This window comes from Dreissena polymorpha, chromosome 2, assembly GCF_020536995.1.
Source record: "Dreissena polymorpha isolate Duluth1 chromosome 2, UMN_Dpol_1.0, whole genome shotgun sequence".
Classification (NCBI taxonomy): domain Eukaryota; kingdom Metazoa; phylum Mollusca; class Bivalvia; order Myida; family Dreissenidae; genus Dreissena; species Dreissena polymorpha.
This window is the reverse complement of record NC_068356.1, coordinates 45,439,922-45,467,138: the sequence shown is the minus strand read 5'-3', so window position 1 is coordinate 45,467,138 and position 27,217 is coordinate 45,439,922. Positions and strand designations below refer to the sequence as shown.

The 27,217-nt window shown below is 35.2% G+C and overlaps 2 protein-coding genes across 8 annotated transcripts in view; both read right to left on the bottom strand.

The window, feature by feature from the left end:
* LOC127866892 (axin-1-like) overlaps positions 1–18,642 on the bottom strand; it is a 29,108-nt gene extending 10,466 nt beyond the window's left edge. The window contains exons 1-6 of one of the 5 annotated variants that reach the window (XM_052407741.1): positions 18,375–18,642; positions 15,374–16,338; positions 11,145–11,285; positions 7,125–7,221; positions 6,751–6,900; positions 4,231–4,871 (exon numbers count right to left, since the gene is read on the bottom strand). In XM_052407741.1, the coding sequence (XP_052263701.1) occupies positions 4,231–4,871; positions 6,751–6,900; positions 7,125–7,221; positions 11,145–11,285; positions 15,374–16,320 (1,976 nt within the window). In that variant the 5' untranslated portion in view covers positions 16,321–16,338; positions 18,375–18,642. Of the gene's footprint in view, positions 1–4,230; positions 4,872–6,750; positions 6,901–7,124; positions 7,222–11,144; positions 11,286–15,373; positions 16,339–17,550; positions 18,004–18,237 lie in introns of those variants that run through there. The other 4 variants (XM_052407736.1, XM_052407738.1, XM_052407739.1 and 1 more) reach the window with 4 other exon arrangements.
* Positions 18,643–20,364: 1,722 nt separating this feature from the next.
* LOC127866890 (serine/threonine-protein kinase SMG1-like) overlaps positions 20,365–27,217 on the bottom strand; it is a 156,080-nt gene continuing 149,227 nt past the window's right edge. The window contains exons 69-70 of one of the 3 annotated variants that reach the window (XR_008043150.1): positions 25,445–26,910; positions 20,365–25,292 (exon numbers count right to left, since the gene is read on the bottom strand). Coding sequence is in view for 1 of the 3 variants with exons in the window: in XM_052407729.1 (XP_052263689.1) it covers positions 26,833–26,910 (78 nt within the window). In the remaining 2 variants the exon portion in view is untranslated. Of the gene's footprint in view, positions 26,911–27,217 lie in introns of all 3 variants that reach the window. The other 2 variants (XR_008043151.1, XM_052407729.1) reach the window with 2 other exon arrangements.

Below are 27,217 nucleotides of genomic sequence, written 5' to 3'. Positions count from 1 at the left end.
GATAGATCAGCACAAGGACTTGAAAACATATGTAGCCACATGCACCAGTGCTCGTGAAGTTTGATAACCCTTTGTATCTATAATATCTATTCTGGAGCCGCAGTAATGATCTATTGAAAGCAGAATGCAGAGAAATCTCAGGAAAGGCTCGCACTTAAGCAGCACTTGATCGACAGAGACTTCGGTTTTCCATACACCCATATTTCTCAAGTATTTGATGCCGCTTTTTATGTGCTCCTGAGTTCATTACAATCCAGCTAGGCCATATAAAACTTAAATTAACTGCCGAATTAATTATCATGCAGCCTAACATTAATCGCTATTCATGCTGAACTGCTGTCTCTGTATTCATCTAGGGCACATTAGAGCATTCCCTGTCTGTACTCATCAACTAAAAATACCCAAGTGTTCAGCTTTAAACTATAATGTTTTCAAACATAAATCTTTCAAGCCATCAGGGCCAATGAATATTCTAATTTACAGCTTCGAACTGAATTTAAAATGAAGCAAAATTTCATTTCAGCTTGTAACAATCAAATGGATTTTTCAATACTGTGCCAACATATGCAGTTTAAACTAAAGCACAACCAACAGCATCCAAATCAGAATTAGAGATGCTCACTTTATTAAGTAAACCTAACCAACATGCCACTGTATCAATATTACAAAGGATAGATTGACCCTGAGGAATACAGAAATAAAGGAACTCTGTGTTATGAACTTGAGCCTTCCTCTAGGACAATGAGGTTAAATGCATATGCATTAAGTGTTCCACATTAGCTTGTGCAGTTTGCACAGGCTAATCAGAGACTACAATTTCCACTTTTATGGTATTTTTCATTTAAAGGAAGTCTCTTTAAAACAAAAATCCACTCTAGGTACAAAGTGTCGGACCCGATTAGCCTGTGGGGACTACACAGGCTAATCTATGGTTGAAACTATACCCAAATGCATTAAGCCCAGTTTACACAGAGCAAGGCACAGAGGAACTCTGGGTAATGAACTTGCAATTCCATCAGTTCATAGGGGCTTGTGTTACCATTGAGCTATCTGAGACATTGAGGCCACACAGGGTGTTTCAGGATATTAATTTCAACCAGGCCTGCTTTAATATGGGAGTTTTATCAAAAGAAAAGATTTGAAGTTTATCAAAGTTTTGAATTAGGGAGCACTTGTAAAAAATCAATGAGAACTACAATATTTAAATTTACTGTATCAAGAGAAATTCATGTATAAAAAAGACATGAAACTGTTGAATGAAACCCATTTCAGTTCAAAATGGTGTAAAGAAATATGAAATTATTACATCTCAGACGTCTATATAATCTGAATTAGATAACAGCTAAAAGAAGCAAGATTGACATTAGTGTTAAACACAAATCAACTTTTCAACGCCAATATGGTTGAAATCAATTTTACATTGAGTGAAACCAAAATGTTGTAATTGATAGCTGAAAATGGATCAAAATCACCATGAGCAGTTTTAAGCAGATGAGTTTTAAATTTTCCATTACCATTCAATCTGATTAACACCATGTTCAAACCTATACAAGCCTCTGAGAAGATCAATTATTTCAGTATACAGCAAATTGTGCATGATAAAAGATGAAAGGGGCCCAAGATCTTGCCTATTAATGAGGCAACCCTTTGATGAGAAGCCTCCCATTTTCATGTTTCAAAGCCCAATCCCACCTCAAAGCTGCCTTGTGTTTTTTCAGGGTGTTTTATGCCAACAGCACCTCATCCCGGCTCAAGCTCTCAGCTTGAGATCTCACAGAGTCATATGCTGCATTCGAAAAAAGCTTTTTGATGTTTTGTCTGTAAATATCATCTAAAGGGACACAGCCTCTAATGTTTGAGCTGTTTCTTACATCTTCAAGCTTAAAACCTGGACTGCCTGTGTAATTATCTCCCTGAAGTTGCAGACTCTAATTGCAAAAACACTGCCAGTCTAACATTCACAAAAGAATTGCCAATAAAATTATTTTGTTAGCAATTTAATCTGCTTCATGAAGACCTAATAGATTGTAACTGATAACTTTCATGCTCGTGTTATGTTTTTGCAGAAGCTTTTACAGACACTGATAATTCATATAAAATCCATCTTCCCCTACATTGATAGTGTTGTGGAGCACAAACAACAAAGAAAAACACAAAATAAATACTCTACCACTCGCGCTATTTAAAATTCAGCTTTTATGGGCAAATATTCAAACAGTCTTCTTTCAATACTAACATAAAGCCCTTTGAAATCGGAGCAGTGTAATTAGGCGTCATTCATGTTAAATTAACTACGGGTTACACTGTACAAAGTCTCAGTTCTTTAACAGCTATGTTTCACATGCGCAGCTCAGATTTCATCTCGCCTGCATTTATCAAAGTACGGGCTGTGAATACCACATATTTTTATTGAAATTTAACCTTTGTTTACTAAATACAAATTACAGACAAGGCGCTGACAATGTTTTGTAAAGTTTTAGTCATATATCAAGCGAGACCCATAATCCTTAACTTTTAAACCTTCTGTTAAATAATGTTTTGCCAAAAAAACTTCAAACAATAAACAGGTAAAATTGGTAAATAAACTGTTACGAAAAATCCTACTTAATGATCATTTAATTACAGACAACAGGATTTGGCTCTGTACCCTGGTGGCCGAAACAAAAAAAGCATTGATTCAGTACATGTGTTTGTTGCAGTGCAGTTGTTTTAGATTAAGCAAGGTGAATCATTAAACGGGTCTGTTAGAGCTAATGAATCCAATTGCCTTAGAAAACAGAGACATTCTTTCTTGTGTTTTGTAAAACAGATTCAGAAACATATGCATATTTTGTCCTTCCTACACTGATTATAGACCCAGGGATTCGTGGTGGGAGAGAGACACAAGGCATCCATAAATACATTGAGAACTATAAAATACAGATTATCAAATCAGTCTTCAGATATTAATGAAGAACAAAACAATGAAAGACTTTTTTTAACGATTTCATAGAAAAACATAATCCAAAATTGTCCATGAATACTAAAAGAAATTTATTACAAAAAATGCCATAAGTGCAGACTGAAACCATTCTTTAGATAAAGATTTGTGTTTGCATTTTTCATCATTGACAAAAGAGCCTTTCTGCCACAGCTACATTTCAAGTATTTGCTTTTCCGTAGTCAGTTTAATTTATTCACTTGAAAGCTTTATTATTGAGTTATTGAATAATGTGGTGACTGGCGGGGTTACCTATAAAGCCTTGCCAATTACAGATAAAAGCCACATCTTGCTTTGCCATCTATTGTACCAGTCTACTTGCCGAGCAATTAAATTAAAATTGCAGTTACACCAAAATTGAACAGCCAGTTTTACAACTGAAGTTCAACACTACACAGTGAAGCAAGCATTGATATAGTGTTTGTAAAAAATTAAAATATTTAAAAATGTCTCAAGGTACCTAAAAACTATGTCTTGTGGAATATATTTTCAAATAGTTTTTCCCAACCATTGACATCGGATAAGCAAAGCCATTTTCCATTATGTCATTTCACGAACCAATCAGGCACTTTATGAAACAAGAATTTATAATATACAAGTACACACGATCAAGAAAGAAATCCCAGATATACCAAGCAAGTACATATTTAATCCATTATAGCTCAAGTTCGATGCACTTTCCAAGAATGATGAATTTATACTGCATAAAATTATTAATGAAATGTCTAATCATTTCCCAGGTTAATCATTTGCTAAATTGCCATTGAAAATAAAGCATGCATATACTTTCAAATTTTCAACAATTTCCAACAGACAGGAAAAAATCCCAACGAGGGCTTGTTAATTGCTATACAGACCATTCTTTATTAAGTGTGCTGCACCGTTTTAACTAGACAAAAGCCACAGATAAGGGAAACATGAGGTCAGGCCGATTGCTAGTCTAACATATTAATTTGATTTCAATCTTTCACAAAAATGTACACAGGTCAAATCATTTAAGATTTTAAACTAAACTCTAAGGCTGGGAAAACGGGTTTTAATGCAAGTGCAGTCTGCACAGGCTAATCAGAAATGTCACTTTCCCTCTAAACTGGATTGTAGTTAAGAAGAGACTTCTTTCAAACATATTCCATAAAAGTGGAAAGGGTTGTCCATGATTAGCCTGTGCGGACTGCACAGACTAATATGGGACAAAACTTCACACACATGCATAAAGCCCCATTTTCCCAGAGTGTTTCTCATATACATACTTTGTCTGTGCTGGGTCTATGGCAAGATCCTGAGTGGCTGGGCATGACTCCACCATGCTTATTCCGCTGTCCAGGTTACTGCACACATCTGAGCTGACACGAGCCTTTTGACGCGCGCTGCGCACGCCATGGTGTTGTGCTGTGCCGTCCCCCCAACACACCATGCTGTGCTGCTGCGCCTGCAACTCCAGCCTCTGTTTGTTCTTTCTCTGTTGTTTCTCGTGATGGTGGTGGTGATGATGATGAATATGCTTATGTGTTTCTACACACTTATTAAGATCGTCGCCCATTCCGCTGTCAAATGATGACATGGAATGTGACATGTTAGTCCGTTTTTTACTCTGCGACGAGCGCACATGTTGTAATGTTCCAGACATACTAGCACTGCCTGAATGAGGTAAAGGTTTCCGAAATCGGTCTGGAGATTTTGAGTGCGGGGAGTGTCTGCCTGGAGACCGGCTAGGTGTCTGCTGAGCCGACCGCTCCCATATCCTCGAGCAATGCTCATCTAATATAGAATCTGCATTCTCCTCTTCAATGAACGAGGAGGTGAGGAGGGGAGGTAACGAGGTAGATGTCGTGTTGTTTTTTATTGATGTATTTGATACATTTGACCGGTCTAAGGTTTCGTGACCTTCGTTCTGCAACAACAAGGTAGGCCATGTTTTGATTACATATCCATCAACGTCTATAATTATAACTATTCACACAAAGATTTTAAATAACAAACCTGAATGTACCAATATAATTAACAGCCATGAAATGCTTACAATACCAACACCACACCCAGTGGCTAAACTAAACATTCAAACATTTGCCCATAATTGCTATCTTTGTTCTTAAAGTTCATATCCTCCATCTACTTTGATCTGTTCATCAAGGGAAATCACCAAAGTGTTGGCCAGTCCCTTGTTTAAGTCAGAGGCAGGACATCAAGAGAGGCAATTTCTACTCAGCTGTGGCCACCCTTTGATGCTGATATTGTAATCTAGATCAGTCCACCAGCACATTGTTCATTCCCTTTGAACTGCACACTTGATGTTCAATTTATAAAAGTTAGCATGTCAAATAGAAGCCTTTGAATTCAGAGATTTCAAACACCAATCAAACAGCATTTAACAGATTGTTATAAGCATTTAATGTCCCAATAATGGCCAAGTATTGTTTTTAATCCCAATTTCAATGAGAGTAGAATATTTGTTTCTGAGAGTTAACAAGATAGCAAACTGCTACAAAGTAATAAAATCAGATTTCAGCATTTCATCTCAAAGAACAGATTTCTTTTCATTCATGGTAAATGTGAAATTAATGGCTCACCACACAAACACAACATCAACACTGTGATAGATTTAGATGGACAATGCAAAATCAAGTTTTATCAATTGTCCTTTTTTATATTAAAGATCAATTTTCATTCAACATCAAAGTGAGATGAAACATCAAACGTTCTACACTTTTATTAATGATCCTCTATTAGCTGTAAGCTAAATGGCAGTGATCAAAAGAAATCTCCCCAAAGGAGGAGTTGGTCCTATCTTTGAACACTTAATGACAGATTTCTTCACTTCATGGCTTTCCATCTCAAATGGGAGAACAACAACATTTGAAGCTTATAGTTAAATGAAATCATAGAAATTGTAGGGTTGCCCCCAAACAAGTTTGTTTTCAAATAAAGCTATCAATTATACTTTGACTAAACTCTTAAAGAACTAACACAACAACTAGGAAGAAAAAGCATTATACCTACAATGAATCTGTGGAGATAATTGACACATGTCAATGCTTTAAAAGCTGTTTGTATTGCACCATTTCCATCTATGTATTACCAGTAGCAAAGATACATGTATACTCTGTTAAAATTAATTATGGAAAAACAAAGCAATAAGCTTAAAAGCCTATAAACGAAATCAAGGGAATCACAGGAATCTGTTGTTGTTTTTCCACAAATCAAGGAAAAACAGGAATCTGTTGTTAAGAATCACAGGAATCTGTTGTTTTTCCACAAAGAATTCATCAGTGTAAGAGGGATTAAAGTCAATGAATGTTAATAACAAACTAAAAGCAATGTTTCTAAAGGTACTTGATAAGGCTCCACAGTAACATAATTATATGAGCCCATTGGCCAACCAGAGGGAAAGGCAGATTGTGTGCTGATGACATAATATGATGCATATGGAGGGGACATTTTTTATGCATACTGATAGGGATATATTTGATGCATACGGAGGGGATATTTATTATTGCCTACTGAGGCGACATTTTTTATGCATACATACCAATGGGACATTTTTGATGCATAACGAGGGAACATTTTTCATAAATGCAGAGGGGACATTTTTTATACATACTGATGGGACATTTTGTATGCATACCGATGGGACATTTAACATACATGCTGAGTAGACATTTTTTATGCATACCAAGGGGACATTTTTTATGCATACAGAGGGGACATTTTTGATGCATACCAAGAAGACATTTTTGATGCATACCAAGGGGACATTTTTCTCCTGTACATACCCTGATGGCATTGAGAGAGTTCTGCATGCGCTCCTGTTTCTCTATCTCATCCACGACTGCCTGCAGCTTCTCTATAAGCATCTTGGCAAACCGCGGACAGTCTGTCTCCGCAATGTTCCTGTCCTTGGCTAAATTGCCCCGGTCAGGTCGCTGTACAATTCAAATAACAAATATTAGTTATAGAATCAACTGCAAAGGATGTGTTGCCATTGCAAATAGGTATTAAACATTTCTCAACTTGATTAAATATGACAGATATATTAACACTTCCCCAATGGGGAATTAATTTCATTGTTTCTTGAATCCCAAACATGTGCCTCATTTAACACCTATTTTAAAGACTTGGTGTAGTAGGGCTATGAAAGTTCACTCACAGGAATAAAGGGCTCATGTTCATTCTCCCGATTCGGCGGCGGTCGTCTAAGTCTGATACCCCGACGTGTTCGCCTCTCTCGATAAGAATGACCGTCTCTAAAAAAGGGAGATAACTTATTATATTTAGTTGTTATTAAGTGTTGCTTGTTCTATTTCCATTAACATGACAACATAGGGTCTGTACATGCTACATGCAATGAAAGTTCTTTGACAGTATAAACAACTTATTTTTTTTTTATAGCAGATGTGAAGTATGGAACATGAATCTGTTACCTGTTCTGTTCACATAAAGTACATTTATGAGACAAAACTGTCATGCTTTTTCGAAGTATACTCCTGCACACGCTGTCACTATTATGGATACAAGTAAAAGGTCAGTGTCAACTATCCATGAAAAAGTCAACACTGATGGTTTGTTCAGTAGAAATCAACTGTCTGGGGTTGGAAAAAAGTTTTTGCTGAAATATCATCTAAGAGGTTCATAGATCAGACAAAACAGTTTCCCATTCAACCCTTAAGATATTTTATAAAGGGTTCCTTCATAGACAAAAATGTTTTATTACTGCTGAATATAGGTAATGTATATTGTCATGGAAACATAGATTTGTGGAAGGATAAGAACAAGATGATATTAATTGTATATTTTATTTGCTGTTCAATTGCTCTTGTTTCCAACATGTATTAATGCATATTGTTATATTGCAGGTGAGAAGACTCATTGTCTAGCTAGCATGGAGAAGAAAATGCAAGATTGACATAAAACGTATAAAAACAGGAAAATATTACAGCCATAAGCACTTCATTTTAATTAACTTCTGAAATAAGTTTCAGCGAATATACATATTCTTAAAACCCTCAATGATACTTCAGGTTCGACAGTAATAAAATGTAAGGGCTTATATCCACTTTTACCTCACTAGGTTGAAGAGCAGTTTGAAAATCATCTAAAAATTCCTATGCAATTTTAGGGAGAGTTATGCGTGTCTGCATAAAGGTTGATTGAAATAGCCTAAAATTCCGCTGGAATGCTTTCAAATCTCATTTCTAAAATTGCTTTATATGATCAGTGATCTGGGTAAAACATCATAGAAAATCGTGTTATACATCATTTATACAGCAAGAGAAGAGAGAAATGTTTACTATTAAATGTTAATTTACAGAATCTGTGGAGCAGAAATAGGCCCATTTACATTTCAACAGTCAGTGCTCATAGATAGAGAGTCCCCAAGTTACAATGTCATTAAAATTGTCCTGTTGAATGTACGAAGCGTGGTTACAAAGTTATGCGATACTGTTTAGGAAATCTCATTGTCTATTCAACATTAGAGAAGCTTTGATTGAAAAACTCGTAAGCGACCAAGGGGACATTTTTCCTGTATGATAAGACATTGTAACTAATTTAAAAATTAGAAAGAAAAATGTAGACTAAAAGGTTTTAAGTGCACCAGTCTACCATACCTTTAAGATGAAGAGTTTTGCAAACATGATTTCCATAATAATTTTGAGGCCTTATAATTTTGAACTATATCAAACAAATACGTAAATTAAGGTCATTATTTTATTTGATATGCTTTCTTATGGGTATTAAATTATGCAAACTCCGCTGCATTTTTTAACCAATTGTTGACAATTTGTACATTTTACTCACTTCTTCATGCACCAGTTTGTTAGAACTGGTAAAGCTTAGAGAATATTCAGCATACTTAACTTCAAAGAGGGAGGAAGGGAAAATATGCTCAGATCAAAGGCAAGATGATATAATTGACTTTAATGAGAGTGGCTACTGAATACAATATCTCAAGTGAGCCATTCAACCAGCCAGCATTTTGTCACTTACTGAATCGAATTAAAATAATTGATGTAAAGTCTCAGGCAACATGGTCATGAACATCACAGTATAAAATGACATTTTATATGATTCTATTGCTGATTAGGAATTTAGCTGAAGCAAGAACACAGGGGGTCATTTAGTAATTAGAATCAATTATATCCTCAAATGTGCTCATTCAGTCATATAGTGAAATGATAATACTGATGTTCTTAACTAAAACAATTATTCTTTACCTAATGACATATTGCTAATATGTAATCGTAAATTATCTACGTGCAAGGGTAGCTCCAGACCAGCCTCAGCAATCTGGCAGTCTGGTCAGGAGCTACCCTGTCTCCTATAAAGTGACGCAAGGTTTCTTGGTCTCAAAGACCATCAGGGTAGCTTCTGGTCAGGAGTTATAACAAGCCGTGCTCTGTGAAAAGGGGGTTTAATGCATGTGCTTAAAGTGGCGTCCAAGGTTAGTCTGTGCAGTCCTCACAGGCTACTCAGGGATGATACTTTTAGCCTATTCTGGATTTTCGCTAAAAAGAGACTTTCTTTAAATGTAAATTATCATCAACGCGGAGAGTGTTGTCCTTGATTTGCCTGTGCAGTGTAACCCCCTTTCAACAGATCATGGCTCATATCATATTGCATATGACCCATTCTTGCATGACGTGGGGTCATTTATAGTGCAAGGCGTACAGAACTGAACAATTTCATAGAATGTAAACTTAGTAATTTAAAAGTCTTACAAGTGAAAAACTGATAAGGGGATTTAATGTTTGAATTTGTCATATTTCATGTAAATGCTTTTTCAATGAAATGCTTCAATGTGAATTTTATCTCTAAGATGTTAAAAGCAATATTTACAGGCCAGTTAGATCCAGGGATTACATTGGCCAAGATTTAAGTCTGGCCAACTGAAACATGGATAACATTGACCAAGTCAGGTGTCCTTACACACTACCACGGCTGTGTAAACATCACTCACGATTTATAAAAGCCAGGTCCATAATGCATTCAGCTGAGGTTATTCGCCCATTCATAAAAAAATTGTGAAAGCATTTTGTGGTAACAAAGGACCCTCCTATATCTTGGGGTTTTATTGAAATGGAAAATGGGTTAATTCTGTATACAGCATGAATTAATTATAGAAACTATTTACTGTGTGCTCCACATTACTGGGGCTCACAAAAAACAAGTAATTGGTTATTCATTTTATTGCGCTATATATCCAAACCAACCACCAAGTACAAAATTAAACACTCAACATTCCACGGCTGTATAGGCAATTTAAATATTGCCAATTTGCAAAACACATTCTAGGCTGTTTCTAGAGAAAAAAAGTTTTTATTTACTTACAGAATGTAAGCTATCTTTATGGGTCATTTTAACAGAAAAGGAAAAAAGGAAGTATATTTAATAGAAAAGAGATCATTCTTGTTGTTTTTCTGTCCAAATTTTATAACTATATTAACAAGATTTTAGTTACAATCGCCTGAGTTGAAAATATTGTCTCAGACCATCCACTACCTCAAAGTCAAATATGAGATCTAACAATTATGGATTCATAATGGAACATTCTCTTGCTTAAAGTTTAAGTTTGAGTCTGACTCAAAACTCTAAAAACACCAATGATAGCATGATAGTCAATCCTAGCTTCAAAATTTGAGAACGAAGTTCAAAAGTATTCAGAAAATTGCCTTAAATACTATAGTGGTGCAAGGAACTGAATATGATTTTCTGATGAGATAACATCTTACAATGAGCCTTGCTCTGTGAAATGGGGCTTAACCCTTTCAGCGCTGGAACCGAATTTTAAAGGCCATTGCAAACAGTTTGGATCCAGATGAGACGCCACAGAACGTGGCGTCTCATCAGGATCCAAACTGTTTGCTATTCTGATAGTATTCTTTGAAAAAAATCGAAGAAAATGCTTATTTTAGAAATTCAGAAGACAACATTTTAGCAGACAACAAATTTCCCAGCATGCAAAGGGTTAATGCATAGGTGTGAATCCATATTACAGGTACCTTGTCTGAACAGGTATATCAGGGACAACACTGTGCAAACTGCACAGGCTTATCTTGGATGACAATTAAACAAATGCATAAAGCCCTATTTTTCAAGATCTAGGTTCAAATGGTCTTAGTCCCTTAAATTTCATTATTACTGTCCACTTCGAGGATGTGTGGATACTCACATGCTACTGTCAGTGATGGACTGGGCATCCTCTGAGAACGTGTCCTGACTGGACAGGCTCTGGAGCTCGCTGTCCTGTGCAGACACCGGCGCGTACGAGTTGTGATGTGACACTGGCCGTGGGTGGTATGGGTACAGGGAACTGAAACACACATAAATAGAGGTCAATACATGTGCTGCAAACAGCAAACATTCATAGTATAAACATATTTTATTAATATAAATCAGCACAACTTTAAGTTAATGAACATTATGTCTACTTAATTCTTTATAATTAATATAGAATACTAATTTGTGAATAAAAATACTGAAATTGGCATTCAAATTTAACACTTGATGTTAAAGCCTGATTAACTTACACTTTCAATAAGGTGAATCAAAATAGTACATTTACATTAACAGGGGTGTCAATTGTCCCGCATTAGAAATCCGGAAAATTAGGCTGTGAATTTGAGGCCGCAGGTTCCCATGGGGGATAAAGGGCAGAGCCCCCTTCCCTGAATTTTTTTTTTAGTCTTTCTAGTTGCAATTTCATTTGACAACAATGCCAAATATTATATACCAGTTAGTCTGAAGCAACGCATGTGTATTTGTCATTATTTTTTTTATTTTTTTTAAGAAGGTCGAAAATGGGCATTTGCAACCTTTCGTTGACATGTAAGATTTTCAGAAAGTAGCCAAGATTTTTTGTCAGTTACAATACATGTCAACGCTATCCGCTAACCTCAAATGATAAAACATTCAAACAAATTTGTCCCTACCCCCCCCCAAAAAAAAACAACAACAAATCATCATATTTACATGGATTTAAAAACCAACCCTGGACAGCTCAAATCCGGATATCCTGAATAATCCCGCCAATTGACACCCCTGCATTCAGTTTTGTGACAAATGCCCTTATCAGTTCATTAATATTTATGACATTTTCATTCATAATTATGCCATTTTAACAATATTAATTAATAACATGTACAGAATGACTCAGTGAGACTGAAAACAAGATCCAGCCAACTGCATTTACAGCCTGTTTATGTTGCTCATAGCCCCCTTTAGAGGCTTTGTCTGAAAGGCTGGCCCCTTGAAGTTATAGCCCTGAAAAGCACTGCAATCAATGACCACCTGGTCCTTTCAGACCAATGACCACTACATGTACACCAACAGTGACCAGTCCTGCCATCACTGGAGGGCATCAGCTGGCTGCCTTTGATCTAACAAATAAATTTTACTACAAACAAATGAGTGTGAGTCTGTGATGAGATAGGCCTGCCTTTCATCCCTGGGGCTATTGATGTAAACAACAATGAAGTTGTGAAACAAAACATATGGTTAATGCATTCCACTTTATTGGTGTAACTTAAACCGCAACTTATGAAGATATAAACAGACATGAAAAGAAGCTTTGATGCAGGTAGACATAATAAACTTAAGAGATTTGTCACTTATGCTTCCGATACAAACTGCAGCTAGGATTTTATGTAACTCTGGGTATAAAAATGATACAAAGTCTGTTCATAAAAGAAATGACTATGTTTGAAATCTGTCTGCAGCATATGGATGAAATGAAGATAAGAGGCACTTGAAAGTTGCCATACATACATTCCTCAGTGAGTGAAGTAAAACCCACTACCTTTGAAGCGAGCAGGATAAAATATGTCTTCAAAGCCTGTGGAAATAGGTCTTGTGGTGATAATGTAACATACAGTACTTTGCTCCACATGAGGGGGTTAACAAAATGAAGACAAAAATCTGTTTGATGAGAGCACTATACAAAGGAAATGTAATTGATACATAGACGTTTAGTGATTACTTAAGTGGTTCTTTCAGTCTGGGCAGAGCCCGGCTGACCATAATATTCTGTATTTCCATCAATGTTGATAACTTTCAGAAGACGTTTTCACGTTCATGCAAGAGTCGAAAATTAGAACAATTGCTTTAAATCTTCTGCATCATTTTTTCAAGTTATCAAAAAAGGGTAGAATAATATCATTTTAAATTAAAATTTCTCCATTTAGATTAACACCAGACTGTGTTACATAATGAGGAAGGAGTCATTCTACATTTTGACCACCATTATCAAGCTATCCCCGGGGTGTTTACACAGCCCTCAGTGTGCCCAGTCTATCAGTGTATGTAATCAGAACACAGATGTTGCATCTAGCTGTGATTTCAAACCTTTGGTCACCCAAGATATCAGAACAGAAATCAAAGGGGCCCTATCTGACCTATCTTATCACACCACTTAGGCTCTGGCTCAACACTCCAACAAAAATGTCAAATCATTGTACATTTGTTGACTGCACAAATAAACAAAGTAGACACTTTTTTAAAGGCTGCACTAATCACGACCCATGCCTTTCACTAGACAGAGTAAGTCTTGTTGCTACTAACCTATTGAATTAAATTAAAATAAAATGTCATTGTTTTGGTGGTTAAGTTTCCAATATTATAGTAACAAAATTCATAATTGTTTATCCAACACTTTCAACAATGAACTGTAATACAATGTAATTACTAACATGGGCTAATCTAAGATGTTTGGAACATAAAAAACAAGAGCTGTGAAACTCAAAGCCCCCTTCTGCGCTGCTTTAAAGCCATATATTTGACCTTTGACCTTGACATTTCACCACTCAAAATGTGCAGCTCAATGAGATACATATGCATGCCAAATATCAAGTTGCTATCATCAATATTGCAAAAGTTATGACCAAGGTTAAAGTTTTGGAACAGACACATACAATGACAGACACATACAGACAGACAGGCCAAAAACAATATACCCCTGATCATTCACCGCTTTGAAGCCATAAATTTGACCTATGACCTTGACCTTTCACAACTCAAAATGTGCAGTTCCATGAGATACACATGTATGCCAAATATCACGTTGCTATCTTCAATATTAAAAAAGTGATTAAACTTTATACCCCCCCCCGATCTTTCTAAAAACACAAAACTGAAAAGGTTTAAATGAAGAATAATATTTACTGAATATAATGCAACCTATACCTGCAGATCTACAAAATATTCACAAATAGCTACAACAAGTTTGCCCACAATAATATTCCTCAAGGGTATAGTCTTATCAGAACTTAATCTTTTGTTTAGCAATTTCCTCAAAGTAATTGTAAACCCTTGATCTTCCATTTAGTCCTGTGTGTCATCTATTGCCCATCTTACATTAGTCTCATGACATTACAGATCAAAGCAGTAGTTTGTTTGAACAAAAACTACTTACATCTTTCATCTATAAGTATAAATGTCTTTAATGTATTGGACTTGGGAAACACAAGACCTGTTGTGACTCAAGTTTACTAACTTCTGATTACATTATATTATTTACTTAAAATAAATTTCTGATCTTTTTATCCTTTTTCTATCTACGCTTTGACTTCTGTAGCTAAATAAACATAAAAGGTGCAGTTTCTTTGCATTCAAAACTTTGGAGACACTAGTCTACTATTGCAGACAACTAAAAACTTCTGAATGCAGACAAAATGACATGCTTTTAAAAAGTTTAAGTAAAAGCCCATCTAAATAAAATGAAGAAATAGTGAAGACTAAACAAGCATGGCTAATTATAGGCTTATGCAGGGCTTATTTGCACGCGTATGCATGGCTTATTTACAGATTTATTCAGGGGTCATTTACACGCATATGCATGGCTTCAGGGCTTTTTTTCCTTCTGTGAGATTGGCAGTTTGTCACAATTTTGGGAAATTCGCAACTCAAATTTTCACAATTTCACGAACTTTGCGACTCGAATTTTCACAATTGTAGAAATTTCAAATTTCTCGACTCAAAATTTTAGAAAGTTCGTGACTCATTTTTTCACAATATTGAACAGTTTGCGACTCATTTATTTTTTCACAAAATGGAGGGGCCAAGGCCGCTTCACAAAAATAGGAAAAAGGCCCTGGGGTTATGTACAGATTAATGCATGGCTTATTTACACTCATTTGCATTGGCTTATTTACATGTTTATGCAGTGCTTAATTATAGATTTACGCTGGGCTTATTTATAGTTTTTTTTAAGGCTTATTGACAGACTCATGCAGCTCGTATTTACAGGCAAAAGCAGGGCTAAATATCAGAATGAATTATGCAGCATCTATTTACAGGCTTGTTCAGGGATTATATATAGGAATCTAAAGAGCTTTTTTACAAGCTTTACGCCTATTACGCTTATTTGAGCCAAACTCTGCAATCAAAACTTAATTATGAGGATACCTTAATGCTTCTGGTCGCACTGTGTCCACGTGCGTGGGGCGACTATGGTGTCTGATGGGGGGTGGGCCCATCACTGTACAGGACAAGTCACTAGCTCCCAACTCTTGGTCCTCCTGCAATGTTGGGAGGGGACCAGACGATACCGGTCTACTGTTCGTACTACTACTAGAATTTGAACTTTTTGGACTAACACCCTCCTTTGACACATACTGAACATAAAGGTCTGACTTCAAAAACAAAGGATATGTGTTGCTCTTCATGTAAGTTTCCACCTGAGCTTGAACATCATCAAACAAGGTAACATCCACGTCACTTTTTTGCAAACTAATACTTTCCGAAATAATCCTTTTGGTCTCGTAATCTATAAATGGCAACCTATCACCTTTGATATATTTTTTGTATATAGTTCTCATTAATTTAATTAACTGAGGTATTTCTTCACTATTTTTTGGCTTTTTCTTCAATCCTTGGCATGCAAACCAAAAATCTATAGAAGCTGAGCCTATTTCCTCCTGATCGAGGAAATTTCGAAACAATTTAACACCATCATGGTCATCTAAAAGATTGTGCAAACTTTCAGCCCATTTGAGGTACGGGGGCGTACTGTTTTCAGTGAATGGCGGAGAGTTTGTAGCAGAACCTTCTGGCTCGAATCCAAGAGGAGCGTCATCATCATCAATACCACAAATGGAAAGATTCACATTGGCAGGCTTCTCGATGTTTGATTTCCGTGGTGTAGCTGGATTGATATCACCTTTATTGGAGCTCACGCTACGACCAGACGTGTGGGAGACCTGGCTCTTGTGTGACCCAGAGCTCTTCGTTGACATTCCCCCATTGGACTCCTTCTCGTTTTCTTCCCCAGGGACTGGCGGACGAGGGGCGGTCTCGGTGAAGTTTGTCCCTCCACTGTTCAGCAGGAACATGTCAACTTTACTAGACGACATACTCTGACCTCAACATGCCTACAAAGATAAGGCAAATTAATTAAGGTTATATACATTATTTGACATGTATATATATATATATATATATATATATATATATATATATATATATATATATATATATATATATATATATAGCCTTATTGAAGGCGTGAGACTTTTTGCCACTATTGAGCTATTTTTCCTGGGTAGAACCAGTACTTTCCGAACTCCATATGTGACACATTTTTAGGGAAAGATCTAGGTAGAAATAAATGGCATGAACATCTTTTGAAATTTAAAGTATTTTTGCAAATATTCTCTACATTCTCTCAATTTCAATGCTCAGACTGACTTTTCTCAAATTCATATGTAAATCTAACACCACGGCTTGCTGATTAAAAGGATAAGCAATAAGTGCAATTGTTATTTTCTATACTTCAGCAATGAGGTGTAGAAAAAGTTTGTTTCTATTACACCAACTGACCCTGATTTGTTGATGCCGACCCTTTCTTTAGTCCATGTTCAGTTTTCTACCGTTTTTGCTTTATCGAATATCACCTTAAAGTATATATTTTAAAGTCACTTTTGTTGAAATAGATATAATATTTACTAAAAGAACTTCATTCAATTCACAAAATATAACTTAAAGGGATCTTTTCACGCTTTGGTAAATTGACAAAATTGAAAAAAGTTGTTTCAGATTCGCAAATTTTCGTTTTAGTTATGATATTTGTGAGGAAACAGTAATACTGAACATTTACCATGGTCTAATACAGCCATTATATGCATCTTTTGACGATTTTAAAACCTAACATTATAAAGCGTTGCAACGCGAAACGATTGAATAATTTGGAGTTCTGTTTTTGTCGTTAAATTTTGTGAAACTACGAAGAATGCTTATATAAGGTATAAAATACGACAAGTATGTGTACTTGGCGGAATAGCTCAGTAGGCTAGAGCGTTTTTACTTCAGGACTCCAGGGGTCATTGGTTCGAAACCTGCTCCGGGTAATGTTCTTTTCCTTTTTTAAATTTTATTCTTGATTTTTTACTGGAGCTTTTACGATCCAATATTTACATTTATCAATATAAAGCATTTAATGAATAAGTTAAAATATGCCAAAATCTGTGAAAAGGCCCCTTTAAGAAATAATGTTAAAAATAGATTTGAAGATGTATGCATGTCAGTGAATATTCATGTTCAATGGGACATCATAAAGAAGTACAGAAAAACAATCAAATACAAACATGCCTTCCTTATTGTTTTGTGGCGATGTTAGTGGAAACAAATGACTTTTTTAGACATGATAAAAAAAGGAAAGAATTCATCAACTGGAGACTCTCACCAAGTCTTTACAACCCGTAAGTAGCAGTTTGCCTTTGAACATAATGGCGATGGGACATTTTATTACTGAGTTTATGACACTGTTGATATTTTTCTTGGGTTCAACTTCAACAATAAATACGGCATGCACATATTTTATGTCGTCAGTGTTTTCTTTACGGCCAATTATCGGCGATTTTTTCGAGCGCTCTTTTCACGTCAAGAACGAAATAATGTTCAAAAGGATGACGCCGTAACAAAATAAATAATTAACTATTATGAACAGTATTTGAAATAAACACTTGCAAATATAAATTGTTATTTTTTCACCGAGAATCCAAAACGCCGCCATTGTTCGTGTATTGAATTTATAAACGGGGCCCAAGAGAGGGAATCAATAAGACACATGGACCTAAATTATTAATTGGATGCAGTTATATCAATGTAAACAGAAAATTAAACTTTTTAAATTACTCACACACATCAAACGATTTGCCAATGTTTTATCATTTAAGCAAGTATTTTAATTAATTGTCAAAGCAAAGTATTCGTTTACAGTATAACGAAGTGTGATTAACATTGGTTTTATATGATAACCAAGAAACAATTACCAAATAAAGCACATATTCCGTACACAATAAAATTAACTCCGCACCCACTGCTCCATTAATGTCCAAACTATCAATCCGTAAACAAACAACAAAACAACAACTTTTCTTCGATACGAAATTAGCACAAACAAATTTACCTACTACACACACTGTGTTATATCCCAAAAGCACCTCGGGTTGTAATTCCAACACTTTTATATAAATTATTTATTTACACAGAAATATGTCCACTAAAAGAAGTTCCAAAAATGAAAACTAAATTTCAAGAAATCCATTTCTTTGTGTTTTACTTCCAATGTGTTGCAAAAACTTTCTAAAAGTTTTCAAAATAAAACATCAAAGGAACACATGCCGCCGCTGTCAATCCCCCACTTTACAAGCGTGACGTCACGCCTTTGAGGTGAACCGCACCAATCAGCGCTCGGCAAATAGTAACATTGAGAAACTCTGAGGGTGATACCACTTTTTGCGGGGACTGCGGTGTTCACGTAAAATAATGTAAATTAATTATTCTGTAATTTGAACACAATATAACAGCCAACATGAAATTATAGAAAATATTTTGAAAATAAATACTTATTATAGATACAAAAACCTGAAGATTTCTTGTTTTTATTGAACGTTATAGTTCAAACACCCCTAGATAGAAAATGCGGGTCAATAACTCTTCAAGGCAAATTACAAGTTGGGAGAATTCTTGTCTTTCATGTTTTAAATCTCGTTAACAATAAATACAACAAATTACAATAAAAATATTGATATCTCCTCAAAGAACAATATAATCCTTTACTTCTCATTGTCCATATCACGAGTTATCAACCGCTTTGCAATAACATTATACGAGATATTTTGATTTAAATTTCTCTTTGTAGATAATACTTTTGTCCGTATAAATTACATTGGTTTGCCGAGATATGCCTTTGATGTATCTGATGTTTGGTAAGCGAACAGATTGTAAATCAAACCGAGTGGTTTTTTTTCAAATCTTGAAAGTGTAATTTAGATGACAGATTTTAAACATTTTCTGGTTATTCCTTGACGGATATGTTTTTGTTGTATTAAATTGTATGTCATATTGCGTTTAATTCGCGCTCAAAACAAGTAAACGGAAAAAATGCGTATGTAATTCGAAATGAATATATTACGTAAAATCACACTTCACCGCGTATTGGGCTCATTGTAGCGTGTACTTAATAGTATGTTATTCTTTGATCGCTGCAAAACAGTGATCATACGAGGAAAAGCCGACAGAAAAAACAGCTAATACAACCACTTCAAAAAGATCAGAGGGCCGACCGGCGAGTGTATTTTTTGCATTAATCAATAGTTGTTAGAAGAACCCCATATGCCACAGTTAGAACATATCCCGGACTTGATCAATTGCGTAACAATAGCGCATTTCGCACTGTAATCATCGTTAATGTGATAAAATCTGATAAACAACGGCTTAGTATATTTGATCTTAACATCAAAGGCATCACGACGACACAATAACCGGGCCCTTCCGGGTGCGGTCAAGGAAGACGTATTTCGTCTGTGTTGGTGTCTTGCCCGCTTGTGCGATGTGAAGTTGAACCCATATTTTTGATACCCCGAACAGCAAGAATTTTAGCATCAATCTCTATTTTGAATTATAATACTTATCCTATACATAATGATAAACAGGTAATGCATTTATATCCAGCAATTCATTGTGATTGGCGGATGCATTTTATTTGCATTTAGATTGCGAATATTTCTTTTACTTTTAAAACAAATGACAGATTGTAGGACTAACGGCACCCGGATAAACATGAATGGAGCTTTTAACAGAATATTGTAATAACCCGTATCAAAACTTTTACGCGGTGAAACTGCTTGTTGAAGCTGGGAACTTTTTGCTCTTTTGCTCCAAACTTTTTAAGGAAAATATGTAATTTGAATTATAATGAATTTGAAAATTCGCAAACTTATTGAGTACGGAAACCATAATTGTAATAATATCAATGATGATTGTCTCCCGCTTTGTCATCATCATCAGCAGAAGCAACAGCAGTCAAGAAAAGCAACTCGATTACATTTTTTTTCAAAATACAAATATTCAGTTTCAGCATAATGAATGTCCAAAAGAAACAACAAACGCGTCAGTCCAAAAATTAGCTTTATTTTTCATGAACAGAAAATGATTTGAAAATGATTTAAATTTCCCTTGAATTTTCAGTTTATTCTACCACAAAATAATATCAATGTAATTATCATGTCCAATTCATCTATAACCAAGGGTGGCATATGTTGAACAAAGTAATCATAACAAAGAAACTGCAATTAAGATGCATTCAAGCAATAAAATAATGTTTAGACATTTAAATTAATAAGAGAAATCCGATTGTTTTAAAGAAAGGGAAACAACTCTTAGCTTAACTAGCACACAGCACATCTTGCATTTAATTAATGATATACGGAAATAGGCATTATTTTTTTTATCTACTTTGAGTTTTCCTAGAAAAATCATTTACATTTCAAAACCACAAATTAAATAAAACCACAAAATGTGTTTTATATAAGAAAATAACCATTACTAATATATATAAACGAAAGAAAGAATGATTCATTCATGTTTACTTGTCAAACACCCATCAAGGTTAATGTAAATGAGTACTTTAAGATGCAGTTTGCAATTATGTTAATAAATATACACATGTGCATACATCAATCAGCTTATATCTTTGTTTTAATCTACTTTTTTATTTAAAAAAAAACAACAATTTTGTAAGTTACTGAGAACATCTATGCAGATATTTTGATTAAAGAAATTATGATCAATTATACAATTATTACCTGTTTATAATTTTCATCCATTTAAATATTAAGACATTACAGTTGTTTCATGGCTTTATAGCGGACAGTGTAGCTCCCGACCAGAGTTTGCCCTCTGTTGACTAAGTGCACTAAAACTAAGTTTGGACTTCCCTGGAGATACAGCTTTAATGCACTGATGATACTTTTTAAAAATTGCAAGTTATTATTTATAAAGGTAATAAATAATTGTGCAGGTAATCACATGTTATGATACTTTGTGCAAAACATGTCAAGCACAAAAACATAATCCTGTGATACAATAACACACCTGCAATGGTGCTTGGTAAAAAGAACAAACAAGAGCTGTCAGAGGACAGCGCGCTCGACTATTCGAGTGCTTAACAGTATAACGTAAGACATCATGGGGAAATTGTTCATATTCAATAATTTATTAGAAGATCTTTCAAAAATAAAAAAGAAGGAAAAAATAAATAAATTTTGTTTTAATTTTTTTTTTTGGGGGGGGGGGTAGGGGGGGTGAGAGGGAGGTTTAATGTGGGTTGTGGTAATTTATTAGATGATGTTTAAAAAATAAATAAACAAGATGTCCCCCTATATGACGTTTGACCTTGAAGGATGACCTTGACCGTGACCCTTCACCACTCAAAATGTGCAGCTCCATGAGATACACATGCATTTCAAATATAAAATTGCTAGCTTCAATATTGCAGAAGTGACATTACATGAGCAATTTTGACCCATATATTTGACCTTGAAGGATGACCTTGACCTTTCACCACTCAAAATGTGCAGCTCCATGAGATACACATGCATGCCGAATATCAAGTTGCTATCTTCAATATTGCAAAAGTATTAATAAAATAAGCGATTTGGGCCACATATATTTGACCTCTGACCTTGAAGAATGACCTTGACCTTTCACCACTCAAAATGTGCAGCTCCATGAGATACACATGCATGCCAAATATCAAGTTGCTATCTTGAATATTGAAATACTGCAAAAGTGTACATTAAATTAGCGATTTTGACCCATATATATGACCTTGAAGGATGACCTTGACCTTGAGCTTTCACCACTCAAAATGTGCAGCTCCATGAGATACATATGCATGCCAAATATCAAGTTGCTATCTTCAATATTGCAAAAGTTATTGCAAATATTAAAGTTGGCGCAAACAGACCAACAGACCAACAAACCAACCAACAGACAGGGCAAAAACAATATTTCCCCCACTACTATAGTGGGGGACATAAAAAAAATCTGGGTAGGGGCGTGGGGTATTGTTTGGGTGGAATCCATTGTGGTTTTCAGGTAAGTGTTGTTTTGTCAAAGTAATAATAAAATGTGATCATAAATAAAGAAGTTATGGCAATTTAAGCAAAATGTTCAATTATCTAAGTGTAAAAGGGGCCATTATTATGTCAAAATGCTTGATACAGTGGTCTGCTCTTGTTTATAGGTTGGGGTCATGTTGGTAAACAAGTATGCAACATGTAAAAGTAATATGTCAAAGGATATAGGAAATATTTGGGGTAGTATGAAAACTTTAACATAGATTATTAATAATATGCATATTCTAAGTATATAAGGGGCAATAATTATGACAAAATGCTTGATAGAGTTGTCTGCTCTTGTTTATAGGTTGGGGTGATGTTGGTAAACAAGTATGCAAAATATGAAAGCAATATGTCAAGGGACAATGAAAATAAATGGGGTAGTACGAAAACTTTAACATTTGCTGCATATTCTAAGTGGAAAAGGGGCCATCATTATGACAAAATGCTTAATAGAGTTGTCTGCTCTTGTTTATAGGTTGGGGTCATGTTGGTAAACAAGTATGCAAAATATGAAAGCAATATGTCAAGGGACAAAGAAAATATTTTGGGTAGTACGAAAACTTTTACATTTGCACGCTAACGCAGACACTCACGCCGACACCGGGGTGAGTAGGATAGCTCCACTATATATATTTCATATATAATAGTCGAGCTAAAAATACATTCATCAGTAAAAAAGATACTACATAATATTCAGCAATATGTAGACTAAGTGATATATGAATAAAGACAACAACCAAAATACATACAGATTATTTCTTTCAAATATAAATGAAAACCTTAAATAACTACTGCCAAATAGATCTTATAAGCAGTTTGTATCTCTTTAGGCAGCAGGAAAAAATGGTATATCATAATAATCTATTACTGTCTTTTGTAACAGATTATATTCCAGGCACAAAAACTACCAGTAAACACAAACTTGCTACACTCCGTGGTCAATGTTAGCGTTGATTCCATACAAAATGGCTGCACATGACGGCTGCACAGGCAGCAACACCAACCATGCTGCTAAAACAACACTAAAAATATGAGTCTTGCTCTATGATAAATAGGCTAAGTGCATGTCTGAAAGGGTCGTCCCAAATTAGCCTGTGCAGTCCTCTCTGGGACAACACTTTACACTGTATTTTTCATTTAAAGGAAGTTTCTCCTTAAGGAAAATCCACTTTAGGCTGAAAGTTTCGTCCCTGGATAGCTTGTGCAGACTACACAGGCTAATCTGGGACGATACTACACACATGCATTAAGCCCCATTTCCCCAGAGCATGGCTGTTATGTTCAAAACTGGTACAAATAAAAAACAGCACGATTAGTCATTTTCATCCACTAGCTATTTACATATGTGGGTATTCCTTATATACATACCCAATAATCATATAAAATAAATACAACTAAACACTATTAAAATACATTTACCACTCATCTTTTTTTGTGTGGAATACATCCATTTATTTATTTTTTTCAATGTAAATTTTGCATAATTATACAACAAAATCGAAAAAACAAGTAAATGAAAGGAAAAAACACAACAGTAATTATAAGTAACAATGTTATTTACATCATCAAAACATAAAATATATGCTGTACAAAAACCAACAATTACATCCACTTTGTTGTTTCCAGCTTTTGCAATGCACAAGTTTCTCTGACACATATTTAACTATATATTATGTTCCATGTCAAATTCTCTGGTGATTCCACCAAGTCTACTTTGTAGGAGTGCAGCTGTTAATTCCACATACCTAGTCTTAAAACTCCCTTACTGAACCACTGGCTTCGGAAAGTAAGCAAACCTGGACAAGAAATCATTTCCCGACACACATCAACAATACATTAAGCACACAGATGTTTAACAGTTTTTTACAGATGGTGAATGTTTTCGCAATTAAATGATACTAAAAGTCTTCTTAAGTAGTGAGTTTTTTTTTCACAATGCCTCAATATTTTTCATATTAAATAATCTGTTGGCTAAGTTTTTACAGGGAGTGAATCCACCCCATGGGTGAATTGTAGTCAAAAGGGTACAGTACAAATTTGAATTTTCAAACAAAACAGAAAAACTTCCATCACAAGGCCTTGGTATTATGTAATTTAAAAAAATAGCTCCCTAAAAAATAAGTTATTGTGAAACCTTGACAAAGTGTGCTGTATAATTTGGCGATAATAATAGTTTTCTCACACAAAAAAGCCAAATTTCAATCACAAGGCCTTGGTATTATGTAATTTTAAACATTAGCTCCTTAAAAAAATGCAAGTGTGAAACCTTGACAAAATGCGTTGCAGATCTAGGAGCTAATTATTCTCTAAAAATATTATAAAGCGTTCCATCTCTTTATCCCAACAAGGCCATGGTGTGGAATAATAACAAAATTATAAAGTTGTGACGAACAAGAAGGAACTAAGATTTTAAAACAAACATTACTGATTTTGTTTCTTTGCCCACATTTAAACTTTGTTAACAGTTAAAAGGTAGTACACGCCAACCTTCATTCTTCTGATAATGTCATTTACAATGTTTACATACAAATCAATTTTACAGGGACTAAATTCATTGTTTATGCATTATCAGGGTGCAGAATCAATATGGTTCACAGGGGTTTTCACACAGGCTGGACAAAATGTAAACACACCGTTAATATCTTTATTTTTGCAAATACCTCAAGTTATTGAAATACACTAGCAACAAGATGTGTTTGTGAAACACAATGTCCCCCTATATGATGTTTGACCTTGAAGGATGACCTTGACCTTGTGAAGGATGACCTTGACCTTTCACCACTCAAAATGTGCAGCTCCATGAGATACACATGCATGCCAAATATCAAGTTGCTATCTTCAATATTGCAAAAGTATTCATAAAATAAGCGATTTGGGCCACATATATTTGACCTCTGACCTTGAAGGATGACCTTGACCTTTCACCACTCAAAATGTGCAGCTCCATGAGATGCACATGCATGCCAAATATCAAGTTGCTATCTTCAATATTGCAAAAGTATTTATAAAATAAGCGATTTGGGCCACATATATTTGACCTCTGACCTTGAAGGATGACCTTGACCTTGACCTTTCACCACTCTAAATGTGCAGCTCCATGAGATACACATGCATGCCAAATATCAAGTTGCTATCTTCAATATTGCAAAAGTATTCATAAAATGAGCAATTTTGGCCACATATATTTCACCTCTGACCTTGAAGGATGACCTTGATATTTCACCACTCAAAATGTGCAGATTCATGAGATACACATGCCTGCCAAATATGAAGTTGCTATCTTCAATATAGCAAAAGATATTGCAAAATGTTAAAGTTGGCGCAAACAGACCAACAGACAAACAGACCAACAGACAGGGCAAAAACAATATGTCCCCCACTACTATATTAAGTGCATAAAAGACAGTTTTCCTTGCAGTTTGTACTGATATCTTAAGATTTAAGAATAAATTATTGAATATCTCTGAAATAAGTGCCAAAATTTCATGTTGCGTGCAGCATAACAGTGTACATAAATGCGTTATACATACATTTTTTCCCAAGAACAGGCGTATTAAAGTAATACTGACGTATCTGACATAGCTATTAACAGCATAAAAACTGTCTTTTATGCATAAGTTGAAATTCTAAACAAAAATTGTTTTAAAAAGTTATATGAAGCAAAGCACCACATACTGGTGTGTTAACATCCTTTAATGTTCAATTGTGAACCCCACAAAGCCACGTGATCCTCCACCCTGATTATTATATCCATAATTATATTTACCTGCTTCTGTTGAGCTCATAGACATACGAAGCTGAAAATTGGCACATGTGAAGAATGATGCTACTTATTCAATGTGCTGTATTTAAAGAAATTACATGTCACTCATCTTATTGCTATTGAAACGTTTGATTATTGAAAATGATTTTGATACTATAATGTCAAGAACAAAATGTAATGTAGTGTTTTAATATAATTTTTCACCTCCTTAAAGCTAAGTAACTGCAGTTGTTTGCACCATAATTTCATAAAACATATAAAAACAATTTTTTTCAACTTCAGACATAAAGAAGACATTTTCATATCATTTAAATGAACACAAACTCACCCACGCTGACACACTACATAACACAAAGGGTTCCATGTTACACGAATACGTACAGATCACATAAGCCAATGGTCCTCAATTTACAGACAAAACACAGTTCTCTACAGCAAACACCTCACAGTGAAATAACAGAAGTTGGTAGTAAAAATCGCCTTCGTTCGCTAAGCCACATGTTTGGACCCCCGGGCGGGGCCCTGTGACTGTTTGTATAGCTATGAAGGTACATTCCAGGCTCTACCCTGCCGACTGACCCCTGTCCGTCCCACAATCGCCGCGACGATGAGGCACGCATCCTCAGTGTGGGGCATAGTGCGATAGACGTCGTATCAAGACGTGCTCTGTTGCTGCTCAGGCTATGCAGACTGGTTCACACCCAGGGCGTCCAGCCCTCGTACAGCACTGCCAGGTTGTCCAGACTGGTTGCATCGTTGATCACATACTCAACCTGAAACCCAGGGAGAAATACAGAAATTGAAAGACAAAATTCAAGTCCCTTTAAAGTATTTTTCAAGGCTAAAAACTAAATTAAAAAAATAAGTTTTCCAATGAAAAACAGTAACTGTGTTTCCCTTACAAAATGTGCTTGTGATCTAGCTTAAGTATAAATAAAATTATATACCCTACCATGTCCATCACTGGATTCATGAAACATTTCCAAATTCTATCCATTCCCTGATAATCTAGTTTATTTCAGTAGAATCACTTATTTCATTTTTAAAATCAGTTCAAACAAATATTGGTAATAATTGTAT